The 12472-nt window shown below is 35.3% G+C and overlaps 2 protein-coding genes across 7 annotated transcripts; both read right to left on the bottom strand.

The window, feature by feature from the left end:
- Window positions 1–130: 130 nt before the first annotated feature.
- Window positions 131–5414, bottom strand: LOC111017567 (chaperonin 60 subunit beta 4, chloroplastic). 4 transcript variants are annotated; one of them, XM_022293365.2, is made up of 14 exons: window positions 5137–5412; window positions 4918–5043; window positions 4140–4277; window positions 3415–3519; window positions 3031–3273; window positions 2719–2953; window positions 2066–2235; window positions 1817–1894; window positions 1633–1717; window positions 1464–1552; window positions 1211–1303; window positions 1007–1099; window positions 631–755; window positions 131–552 (listed from the first exon to the last, which is right to left on the bottom strand). In XM_022293365.2, exons 1-13 carry the CDS (start codon window positions 5299–5301, stop codon window positions 633–635), a joined length of 1743 nt encoding a protein of 580 aa, XP_022149057.1. In that variant the 5' UTR covers window positions 5302–5412; the 3' UTR covers window positions 131–552; window positions 631–632. The 4 variants fall into 4 exon arrangements, 3 of the variants coding, with proteins under 3 accessions (XP_022149057.1, XP_022149056.1, XP_022149058.1); XM_022293364.2 differs by having other exon boundaries at window positions 1464–1568; window positions 1646–1717; window positions 5137–5410; XM_022293366.2 differs by having other exon boundaries at window positions 1464–1568; window positions 1646–1717; window positions 3424–3519; window positions 5137–5409.
- A 1018-nt stretch (window positions 5415–6432) lies between these two features.
- LOC111017517 (basic leucine zipper 43) lies at window positions 6433–10785 on the bottom strand. Of its 3 annotated transcripts, none has more exons than XR_002602298.2 (2): window positions 9980–10785; window positions 6433–6981 (listed from the first exon to the last, which is right to left on the bottom strand). XR_002602298.2 is itself a non-coding variant. In XM_022293293.2 (2 exons), exon 1 carries the CDS (start codon window positions 8664–8666, stop codon window positions 8064–8066), a length of 603 nt encoding a protein of 200 aa, XP_022148985.1. In that variant the 5' UTR covers window positions 8667–9266; the 3' UTR covers window positions 6433–6981; window positions 7229–8063. The 3 variants fall into 3 exon arrangements, 2 of the variants coding, with proteins under 2 accessions (XP_022148985.1, XP_022148986.1); XM_022293293.2 differs by lacking the exon at window positions 9980–10785 and adding an exon at window positions 7229–9266; XM_022293294.2 differs by lacking the exon at window positions 9980–10785 and adding an exon at window positions 7525–9266.
- Window positions 10786–12472: the final 1687 nt, after the last annotated feature.

Below are 12472 nucleotides of genomic sequence, written 5' to 3'. Positions count from 1 at the left end.
AATTGCCATTGGCGAGCTTTCCAGTTGGTTCACTTGGCGAAGCATTTTCCTGGAGAATTTCTCAGGAAAAATCTCGCCTCATCAGTTCAAATTGCGGTTAATGCAGCAAAATTCACAGAGGTCATTCCACTTCCAATAAGTTGCATTTATAAATTCGTCATCCATTCGGGTTTTAAATTACAGCATTAGTTGGAAGAAATTATCAACAACAGAACGAGGATAAGATTTTGTACTTCATCCTAGTTATAATCAAAATACATTACAGGTCATACAAGTATAATTGACTAGCGGATTTTCTGAAGTAATGGAATTGTCATCGGTGAAGAGAACATTCTCTCTACAAATTCTTGGCCTCCTTGGCTCTGACCTTGCTGCTCAACATTGCCTCGTATCAGCCAGTTTATTGCTCCAACTTGGGCAAGAAACGTTCCATCTTAATGGTGGCTAAAAACCCATTAGTCTGATGACTAAAACATTGCGCGGCTGTGTCTGGAAACAGTAATCTCATACTCTGATCTTGTTCGTCGGGCTAAAGACCCATTTGTCTGAGGCCTAAAACATCAAAAACAGGATTGTGAATCATACGAATGTTCCGAAAAATAAAAGCCCAAATAGTTGTTTACCCATTACCACTACAACAGCATCCGTCTTCTTCTTGGGATGGGTTTTGGTTCCTTAATTTCCACTACAACAGCATCGGATGTCAGAAAAGTTTTGGCAACCGACGCTGCATGCTCCAGGCAACATCTGACTACCTGTCCCAGATATCAGTAGAGGACTAAAATTTAGTGCAATGAATTGTTGAGTTGATGAAAAACCATTCCTTCACTTTATTTTTCAATCAACTTTCTCCAATCTATATTTTTCAAGTTCGTTTAGATACTATAATTTCATATTTGACCAAAAGATGAGAGTTTTTCTGCTAAATGTTTAGACCAAATTCCTAAAATTTTAATCGGAATGGTATAACAAAACTGTCAAAGGGCTTTGAAGAAAGTTTATAAACCTTTGATGGATCCATGATTCCAGCTTTCATTAAATCCTCGTAACAGTCTGTTGCAGCATTATATCCATATTTAATATCTTTGTTGATTAGAACCTGTAAAATATAAAGTTAACTTTACCATGGTTGATTAGAATCGATATGTGAAAATGAGAAAGAAAACCAGACACCGCAAATTAGAAACAAACTTTTTAGTTCATAGTGTACCTTATCTATAACCATGTTTCCATTGACACCGGCATTTCTTGCTATTAGTTTTGTAGGATAACTCAAAGCCCTTCTGAAAATCTCAGCTCCAATCTGCAGTTGAGCAGTCCAATCAATATAAACAAATCAGAGAACGCATCATATGAATTGAGGTGTTATTCTAGTCGATATACTAATTAAAACTAAATCTACCTGACATTTAATAATAAGAAATTAAAACAGAAAATGTTGGAGTAAACCATAAGAGGGATACCATCTGTTCTTCATTTTCCAAGACACTCTTTATATCATCCACCTTGGTAGACAGCCTTAAAAGACAACATCCACCACCAACAACAACACCTTCTTCAATTGCGGCCTACAACAAACGTGAAGTTACAACTGATAATTCGAAATCATATTCTCAAGGAAAGCAGACCGACCATGGGCATGCACCTTTGATGCATTCAACGCATCCTCAATCCTTAACTGTCTGTCCTTCAACTCGACTTCAGTTTGTGCTCCTACCTACAATTTAGAAGGTGGAAAAGTGAATAAGCCTGGCGTAAGTTGCTATTTCCCTGTGTTGATATAGTCAACATTTTGCGTTGCTTAGAATATCATCACCTGAAGAATAGCAATTCGCCCAGATAATCTTGCAATTCTCTCGTTCAATATCTTCTTTGGAAAATTTTCCTCCGTATTCTGCAGAATAGATGATAGTATGTCTCTTGCTGTAATTAAACTTAACGTCAAATCTATATACTTCAACATGGAAATGTGTGTTCTCTTAAATTACTTAGAAATGGATCCTGCACTGCAGAAAACCTCAAAAATGTAGGATATCTCAGCATAGATTAGGAATGATTCCAGCACCTCCATAAGCTTTTGAATCTGTAAAACTCTTTTTTGAACTGCTTCCCGAGTTCTTCCATCTGTAACTATTAGTGTGGAATCCTTTGATATAACAACCTTGGTAGCGGAGCCCAATACCTCTTTGCCGGTCTTTTCTAAAGTCAATCCACTATCTTCTCTAATCACGGTTGCTGCAAACATATAAAAGAGTGAAGCAGTTCGGATTACATTTTATAACATATCTTCTGAGAACTAGAATAAAACTACAGGAAAAATGCCTTTTCTTTTCGTTATTGGTTATCAAGTATATAAGATCAAAGATAAGCTTTATTTAGTTCATAAAGGTTCGAGTATATTGTTAAATGATGAATACAATAGTACATTTGATTAGACACATCATCCTTGTAAATTCATGGTATTTCATTGTCATTATCATAATGAGCCATCCTTCAGTGAATTCCCTTCGTCTTTGATATATGTTTATGCCTAAACCTCATTGAATATTAGTATATAGTGCATCACTCCAGGGATGTAGAAATTAGTTGCATTTATTCATGTTAGCATTGAAGAAAAAAATAGTGCCCTTTTCCCCTTTTCCTTTTTTGAGGTGGGTGTTCAGAAAAATGGACAAAGCACAACAGGGACTCAAAACTCTCTTTCTAATAATCTGCTACCTCCAGTTAAGGTGGCTATGTCATCTAAGTAGTGACTCTTGCGCTCGCCAAAGGCAGGAGCCTTGATAGCAGCTGCCTTCAGTACACCTCTTAGTTTATTCCTAATTACTGGAGCCAGAGCTTCCTGCTCAATGCCCTCTGCCAATATCACAATTGGGAATTTCTCTTTCACTGCACTGTCCAATATTTTAAACATTTCCTTTGGATCTGAGATTTTTTTGTCGATCAACAGTAACTGCAACCAAAAATCCCCATTTCTAAGGATTACTCATAAATAAAAGAAAAACATATTACTTAAAGTCCGGTTGCTACCTTGCAATCATGGAATTCTGCCATCATCTTCCGTCTATCAGTAACAAAGTACGGAGACAAATATCCACGATCAAATTGCATCCCTTCCACAATTTGCAGGCTGTTATCAACACTCTTCCCTTTTTCAATTTGGACAACTCCTTTCCTTCCAACTTGACGAAGGGCATCTGAAATCATATTTCCCACAGCATAATCATTCCCAGCACTAACTGCGGCAACATGTGCTATTTCGTGATCTTCAACCTGCAATTTTTAAATATGTAGCAGTTGAAAAGATCACTGACAAACAGTTATTAGACTACCACTTGCGGCTTAAATTGATGTTCTTTTCTTTTGATTCTCAGGGTTTTGAACCTTGACCTTCCACACTGAAAGGAGCATAACCTTGATTACCTCTCTTGATATCAATTTCAGTTCAGAAACTAGTGCTCTTGCAGTCATCTCAATTCCACGTGCAATTTGTACAGGATTCATGCCAGATGAAATAACCTAAAAAATGCATTTTATAATTAGTACTTAAAATTGACCAAGCAATTAATTGAGGGGATATCAAAAGTTACCATGATTTGTTATTCTTTCCTAATAAAAAAATATTGATTGTTAATTTTGATGAGAAGTGTTAGCGTAGTCTTATCAAACAATCAAAGACCCAAGAGGTTAACTCAATCCATAAAGTACCAAGCTGAGCATATCTCAACGGTAATTGGCACCTACTACTTCCCTTAAAGTTGGAGGTTTAAATCCCTTACTCCAATTTGTTGTACTTAAAAATTAAAAAAAAAAAGAAAAGAAAGCTCAACTTTCCAAAATATTACACATAATATATATATAACTTAAAATTTAAAATATTTATATCATAAATGCTGTACCATACCTAAAAATTACATTTTATAAATATACATAAATTAAATTTCAACTATTTATAGTCATATATAAAAACTTTATTTTGCTTTTTACATAGTTGATTTATCTCTTTAATCTAATGAGTTTAGTCAACCAAAAGTTTCTTACGAGTTAAAAAAAAGGTAGGTGACATGGTATTGCATGGTCCACGTAACAGTGTAAGTTCTAAATGGTTGTTATTAATGCATGGAATTTCCATTAACTACCTTCATACCCTCAGCAATCAATCCCTGGGCAAGAACGACAGATGTAGTGGAACCATCACCAGCAAGGTCATTTGTCTTTGCACCAGCTTGTCTCACCAATTTCACGCCAACGTTCTCTAAAGGGTCTTCCAGCTCAATCTAAACAACAATTTCCAACCAGATAATAATCGAATACCAAAAGGAAAATTGACAATGCTTGAGCACTTGTGTTATTATTTATAAGCCTGGACATGCTGGATAAAGTTTTCATAACAGCTATTTATGCAACTAGAAAATACGCTGCATGGTGGGATGATAGTTGACATGCTGTAAATCAAATACCAAAAGTAAGGCATACGAGAAATGGATGCAAATTCACAAAACAACCAGAGAATTGTAGAGAAATTGCAGCTAATTCAATATCTAGTGGAAGATCTTATACAAGGGACGTTTTAAACGAATTTATTGCCCTTCTTTCATCCAAAAGTTCTATTATAGATAAACTTAATATCAAAATCCATTTTAATTCAAATAAAGTTGTCAAGGTACAATATAGATTATTGCAATTCTTTGTCGAGTGAAATATAAGATGTATTACAAGAATTGATCTCTATTATGTTTCCTGACCATATAACTTTCTAGTGTTTTAGCCATTTTTCCCTCTCGAATAGAAGTGGATTAGAACTCGACTCAGTTCATTAATTGAATTAATATCCAACTGATCTAACATTTCATATCACACACACCATAATAACTGAATTGAAAATAAAAATATGTTAATCAAATCACACCATAATACCTCTTTGAGGACGGTTTCACCGTCATTAACGATCTTGGGCGGTCCATATTTGTTTTGAAGCACCACATTCCTCCCCTTCGGCCCTAACGTAACGCCCACCAACTCCGCCACCAAATCAACTCCAACCTGCACAACCAAATCAAACTAATCAATCGTCGAGCAAAGAAGAATCGCTAGGGCAGAGAAACAATAAACAAATGTCCCATCCAAGAACGTAACCTGAAGCTTCTTCAAGGCAGACCCGTCGCGGTTGAAGTAGAGCTCTTTGGGGACGGATTTGGGGCTGGGGTTCCACGCAGGAGGCAATGAAGACGGCGGTCTGTTTGATTTTGGTCTTGAGTTGGGAAGAGAGAGTGGAGAGATGGGAGTTGGAGAAGACGTCATGGTTCCGCCACCGCAGAAGAAGTATCAAAGTGAAGAATGAAGATAAGCTGCAATGGCGGACTATGGAATTAACAATTGGCTTGGAGGATAAGGAATAAGAAGATGGGCCTGTGGAATACCCAAGCGGGAAATATCTGGAGAGGTTATTTTGGCGCGATTCGAGATCCGTGATTTAACGGCAAAATGCGTTGCGAACAAGTCTGATGACTCTGGACTGTAGTGACCGTCACCGTGATTAACGGTAAACAGTAAGTTAATTTGTGGTCTACTAGGACAATTCAATGTCTTTTTAATTCAACGCATGGGGAGAAAATTCAAACTCACAAAATGTATGGAAATTATCGTCAAGTTATACCCGCTTTTGACAGGAGAATTCAACAAATTGACTCATAATGTATTTAAAATAATTTTAGATTATCAAAAAATATTTTTAACTAATTAATTTTTCTTTTTTTACTTTGCCCACCAACAAATTTTTAAAATATTTTTAAATGCTTTTTTGAGAGAATATTTAAAAATACTTTATTAAGCACTTGATTAGTATTTTAGAAGAATGAAAAATGCTACTCCAAATAATCATCCTGCACATATCTTTAAAATCAAAATTCCTCAATTTTGTTTTCTTCAAAGGAAAAAAAATCCTCATTCTTTTTACTTATCTAAACATATTAGTTACTCAGAAAAACTTTCGAGGGAGTAAAAGAGATTTTTTTTAATGTTCTTGTGAAATATTGTTGATTTCAATATTTTTCTATAGAAAATATAAAGTTAAAATTTTATTTTGGTCACTGTACTTTTTTTTATAGTTTATTTTGATCAATATATTTTTAAAACGTTCATATTAGTCTATATACTTTCAAAACATATGTTTTGATCATTGTTGACTATTTTGGTCATCCATTTTCATTTTTTATTTCATTTATTTATATCACAATTTTAACCTAACATTTCACTTACTACATCCCTTGAAACATGACTATAAATATGTATTAAAATATTTTCTTTGTGTATAAGTTTTATTTTAAAACTTTACAAATATAAACCAAATTTGTTATCTTTTAAAAGTACATAGACCAAAACAGAGTATAATTATTTTTTATAAACGTCGGAACCAAAATGGACCAAAGTGAATAAAAGCCAAAATCACAAGGCCCAACCTAGTAGTTGAACCAAAATATAATTATTTACAGACATTATAAAGTACAACGCATATTATAAAAAAAAAAAGTAAAACTTGCCTCTCAAACAAATGTATTCATCAAGCTAGGACGCACCAATTCTAGTCAAATATGTCTATTGAAGATGCATTTTCTACCTTTTTCCCAAAAAATAAAATAAAATAAAATCATGCTTTCTTCACTTGCGTGAGAAGAATTGTAACTTCATATGAAGTTCTAAAATGAAAAATCTACAATATTTTCCCATGAAGCTCTGCGAGGAAGGTGATGAGGACACAGTGCAAGCCTTCAACAAATTCCAGAAGTGAATATACAAAGCAAATTTTTAGACCATGTATTCAAGGCAATAGAAAATCAATTCGGCTGCCTGTATGTCAAAAGATATTATCATTATGTCGGTTCCATATCCACTTAATTAGATCCATTATGCTTTATGATCAGATCAGATTTCCAGTCTACTTGCAGAAAACTGGCTACAGTTTCAGTCTCCACACACCAGCGCCTGCAAGGCCACAACTTGTTCTCAGTAAGGATGCAAATTCAGACAAGGGGGAAGCAAATTTTGACAGCAAATGACTGTTTGGATGACAGTAAAGTAAAGAGAGTTTAATCGTACTACGGCAGCAAAAGTAGAGAAATAAATAAAAGGGTGGGGACAATGTGATGTGATCATGCAATAGCAATTGTCAATGTTATTCAAATAACAAAAACAAAAACAAAAAAAGAGGGTATCACTGTGCAGCCACCACCTGAAACGTCACCTCTGATCCAGACACTTCTGAATGGTTCATAACAGTGCAGCCTGAAATGGCTCAGTTAAAGACCAAGTTACACTGTTATACAACAGATTCTAATTTTCCCTTAACGAGAGAGAGAGAGAGAGAATCAAATTATTTTCTCTGAGGTTTCCGACTGATTGAACAGTAAACAATAAGATATGAACTGTTAAGCTTAATTGTTAAAATCAGCTTCCAAAAGAACTATAACAGACAAAAAAATAATAATAATAATAACAAGGTAATAGGGTGATTGTTCTAGTGGATACCATTTTCAAAAGCTTGGTCTCTTATGGTATTCATTTCAATGATGAGCCACTAACAGCAGCACCCTCCACCATGGCTTGTCCTACTGTGCCCCTCTTATTATGTGCAGAAAGTTGGTTGTTTTTCCACCATAGACTTTGCTCAATGGACAAAAATCTTACTTCCTCTGTTAAATTGTTTCCTGTTTCTTATCCATTTCTCTGTTTGGTGGAACTTTAATGATGTAAGCTGATGGGGTTTAAAAAGGAAAATTATGAAGCTATGATTCAGGCATTCATGATCTAATGAGAATATATCATTTTCAGGTACTTTGCTCCTCCAGCTTCATCCATGTATATGCGGCGGGCAGATAGCAATTCGTTTCATGAATGCTAATTTTAACAGGTACTCAGAAGACTCCGGATTCAACCTCTACTTCAAACTTGAAACAATCTTATTCTACTACTGATCTCGTACAAGCTCAAAACAAAGACTGATGACTAATAAGAAAACTAGACAGAAAGAACAATAAGTTCTTATCAGAAAGTTGAAAGATTTCTCCTCAATGGAGTAGGTTGTCTATGAAGTTGGTGATGGACTGGTATGATGAAGATTCAGCTCTGAGATGTGCAGTGTTGCAGGGGATATCTTCAAGCTCACTCAAGCAAGCAGTGTAAGGGCTGCCAATTTGCAGGTCACCGAGCATCTGACGAAGATCAGAGGCTTCTTCCTTGAGCCTGGCATTCTCCAAAAGAACCTTTTCATGGCAGTCAGATAAATGGTTCAACTTGTCTATTAGTTTATGATTCTCTGTCCGAAGCCGAACCACCTGAGACCAGAGCTCATCGAGGTGCTTCTGTTTCCTCATCCGTGATCTACGAGCTGATTCTCTATTAGAAATCATTCTCCTCTGCCTTCTCTCATCAATAATACTCTTCTGTTGTTCCTCTGCTTCATCAGATGTTGAGTTGTAGCTAATACTCGAGGATTGTGCAAGGAATTCATGGCCGGGATAAGGGATGTGAGACAAAGGTAGGTTGCCTAGAAGGCCATTGAAATGATGGAGGGTCTGAAAGCTGTTTTGCATCATGCCAATGTTTGAAGGAATTTGAAAAGAGTTTTCAGGTGGAAAAAACTGGAGGCCAGTGATTTCACCAGGAATCATATCTGGAATTTTTTTGATAGTGGCTTCAGGGGGTTTGTCTAACAGATTACTGATGGAGAGGCAGGCAATAACAGCAGGAGGAATGATGGGCTTTTATAGGATGATAAAGTTGGAAAAGTGGGCCAATTTAGCAAAGTAAAGCTACAGTTGTTAGGCTTACATGAGCATAAGGTTTAAACAAATTATTGCAATGACCCCGTTAGTGAGCAGCTCTAGTGCTTTTATGTGGTGCTTGATATGCATCTAATGTGGATATAAACACGCGCAGGCACATATACATTTATGTGCTCAATAAGTGACAAGAAATCATGTCGTGGGTGAAAGAATTCAAAAGTAAAAACGAAGACTAATGGCGTAAAAGTCAATCTCAGGCAAGAACATTTCCTATGGGAAACTCACCACCAGACTACAGAAGCATAATGCATAAAACTCAAGCAGCCAATAACAACTTATGATTAGTGACGTAATGAAGGTTAACACGAAAAGGCAAATTCTCAAGTTACAATTTTTAAGTTCAGATTACCAAATTAATTAGAAATTTGATGACTCATTAAGCACTGGAATATTGGGTTGGAGGGACCCATTCAGGTTGTTCAGAACAAATCAGTTACCTAAATCAATGCTGCATCTATTTCTCCGAAGCATTTCATCAAACACCTGGTCTGTGCAGCATAACCATACCAAAAATCTGGCTTATGTTAGTTACGATTCATATTGATTGGCTCTGCCTGCGTTTTCCATTTTTGTTTCATTCATTTGCATGCGTCATTCAAGAACTAATGAATCTTATTCCAAACTCAGATGTGTTCTCTCAATGTTACAAGCAGAATTGCAGCACCGTACACCAACCCAATAAAAAAACTTGGATTAAAAAGTCATGCCAATCTCCTTCATCTCCACCCAATTATCCTACTTAAAGCAAAAAAGTCAGAAAACCCCAAAAAGAAGAGAAAATTGCTCCTAATGTCATAACCCCCAATGTTATCCAAATGATTATTTAAGCACACGACTCCACCAAGTGTCCGCAATAGAACACCAGAGTCAAGCTTTTCCATAGTTCAACAATAATTTATAAATATGCTTTGTTTTGATTAATTTATTTCCATTTGCTTATCTAATCTTTCCTTTTCTTTTCGCCTCTTCTACTTGAAACCCACTTGCAAATTAGTTTACAACAAGATCAGATCAAAAAGTCGAAAGCAATTGACAAATCCCTGATGACCTACTTTGCGAAACCAAACTTTTCCCCTTCCAATCACTAAAATATTTCGACTCCGGAGAAAGATAAACAGCATAATTCAAGTCATACATACCTCCTTTTCCTCCGGCTGATTAATAATTCCTTTTTGCTTATTTCGAGGCGATGCGGATGGAGTGGATAAGAGCGTGGGATGAAAATTAAAGTACAGTGTCACATCGAATCCAGATGGAAGCAGAAGAACTGAATTGGAGGTCGTAATTCTGTGATGAAGATGTACTAATTTAATCGGTGTCTTTTTGTTCCTTTTTAAACTGGAAAATCAGCTTCCAACTGCATTGTTCTAATCAATTGCTTCTTCGGATTTGGGCGAACGACATGAAGACAAGCGTACTTCACTTCAACTTCAACTTCAACGTCTTTTACATCTCGATCGTACCGCATGGCTTCCGATTATCTCGAAAGTTGTCTGCTTCGCCACTTTTTGATGTTGGGATTAAAATAATTGAATTTAGTTTGTTTCTGCTATACATTTGTTAATCTCAGCCCACTGTGTAAACCCAAAGTGTGCTTATTTGTTCATCTTTTGGCCACATAGTGTTAGAGCTATGCTCGGTACAAATATTTATTTCCAGACAAAAAAAATGAAAAAGAAAAAATCTAACGTGAACGAGTCAAAAGTTAAATATTGGTAAAACCTGAAGTCAGCTGAACTACTAAGATATCTATTTCTGATTTCGAAACTCTACATTTACATGTTCTTTACGTGTCATACTTAAAAGGGGACCCAGAAACAACACTAGTACAACTCAACCGAAAAGTCGCATATTAATTCCCTTTTGAGATTAGATGTTTAAATCATTGCAAACGAGCAGTTCAGTAGTAATTGACATATATCTCTAATCGAAGTCGTGAATTTAATCTCCCACCTTCACATGTTATATTAAAAAATAAATAAATCATTGCAGCTTCATATTTGTTTATTTATTTATTTTTGCAGCATCTTCATATTTATTGTCTTAAATAAAACTATTTGAATAGTAAATTAAGTTCTTTATTTAATATCAGTGGGTTGTATATGTCCAAAAACAATTTTCAAATATCACCTTTAAAATAATAAAGATGGGTGAAATCAATCTTGTTGTCTTTATGAACTTTGAAATTTTTATAATCAATTTGGGTCACCAGTAAATCTAAAAATTTAAATTAATAGATTAATAACTGATTTGTGAAGTTTCATCTCAAAACTAATTAATAATAAAAAAAGTAGCACATTTGTTATATCCCTTATTCATTTATTTTGCACATATAGGAGTGACGATTCAAATTGACGAACTTTTGATCAGAAATAAACGTCTTAATTATTTGATTTGTGTCCAAGTTGATCTTATGTCCCTTACCTTTCGAATGTTAGATCTTTTAATAGTGACATAGAATTTAGAAACATTATGCTGCATTTGGATCAAAATAATAAACATTAATGGAGATTTAATTTTTTTAAAATGGGATTATAAGTTTATTTTGGTTTTTTTTAATAAAAAAAACCCTCATTGCATCCTACAATGTTCATCAAGTTTTGATTAAATTATCATAACTTGAACCATGGTGTTATTGGATAATTAATCTTTCTAAGGTTGATTAATTCAAGGTCTATGATTCTTGAAATAGTCAATCGTACGACAAAAATTGATAAGATGGGATCTAAAGTATCTACAACTTATTTTCCTTGACAAGACGTCACTATTTTTTATTTTCCTCTCTTTCCTGAAAAACTTAAATATGTGTTAGGTCTATTTTAGAGAATATATCGTTGACATTAGTTCAATAACTAAATTATATAAAATATCGTAATTCATTATATTATTCCATTTGTAAGTTGTTGGGGTAAATTTATCAAACTATAAAGTCTATTCTTACAAAATCATCGGTTAGAGGTATTTTTTTAAAGGATATTTCTTTAAAGGATGTGTTAGATGGTGCACTATAACATGCACTAAAGTTGCATTAAAAATGTGCTACATTTGATAGAGCTATTTCAACGTGGCATACGACGAAGATAGGATGGAAATAATGCGGCCAAGCGCATTGCAGGCCCATGCATATAGCATAGCACGACCATAGGCATACTGCAGTCGTAGCGCGGCTTGCACAGCCAGCACAACCATAGCGCGACCCTTGCACGAATAGCGCAACCTATTATTCGGCCAAGCGCGTCCATTCACCATGCGTTCACACTATCGCACTCCAATAAATAGAAAGGGTGCATAACCTTCCAAGGTGCGTCATTATCTCTCAAGTCACTCTTTACTTCTCTCATCTTAAGTTGATATACTAACTTAAACATCATGTCGGCATCCACTCACCTTCTCTTTTTGTAGGTCGCTTTCACATCGACTTCCAAAGCCAATATCTTGTGAAGACTATCAACTCTTTCGGTATTCCAAACGATAAGATCTCACCCTTCCCCTGTTCACAACCTATCGAGTTTCGGCTTCTCCTAGCTAGACCCAACCTCTCATTGATCACTTTGCGGTCGATCCGGTTCACCGACTCCCAGTCTGACTAGCTTCCCAACAATTGCATCAACATAAAGTTATTTAAATAAACT

The sequence above is a fragment of the Momordica charantia genome (assembly GCF_013281855.1).
Source record: "Momordica charantia cultivar OHB3-1 chromosome 9 unlocalized genomic scaffold, Mcharantia_2.0 BLBB01000009.1, whole genome shotgun sequence".
NCBI classification, from domain to species: Eukaryota; Viridiplantae; Streptophyta; class Magnoliopsida; order Cucurbitales; family Cucurbitaceae; genus Momordica; species Momordica charantia.
The sequence above is the reverse complement of the archived record's forward strand: the minus strand, read 5'-3'. Positions and strand labels throughout refer to the sequence as shown.

Coding starts and splice junctions, on each gene's coding strand:
- LOC111017567 (XM_022293364.2), bottom strand. CDS start 5,301: ATGACGTCTTCTCCAACTCCCATCTCTCCACTCTCTCTTCCCAACTCA. Junction 3,274..3,414: donor TATCAAGAGAGGTAATCAAG/GTTATGCTCCTT, acceptor TAAAAATTGCAG/GTTGAAGATCACGAAATAGC. Junction 756..1,006: donor GAATCATGGATCCATCAAAG/GTTTATAAACTT, acceptor TATCTGGGACAG/GTAGTCAGATGTTGCCTGGA.
- LOC111017517 (XM_022293293.2), bottom strand. CDS start 8,666: ATGATTCCTGGTGAAATCACTGGCCTCCAGTTTTTTCCACCTGAAAAC.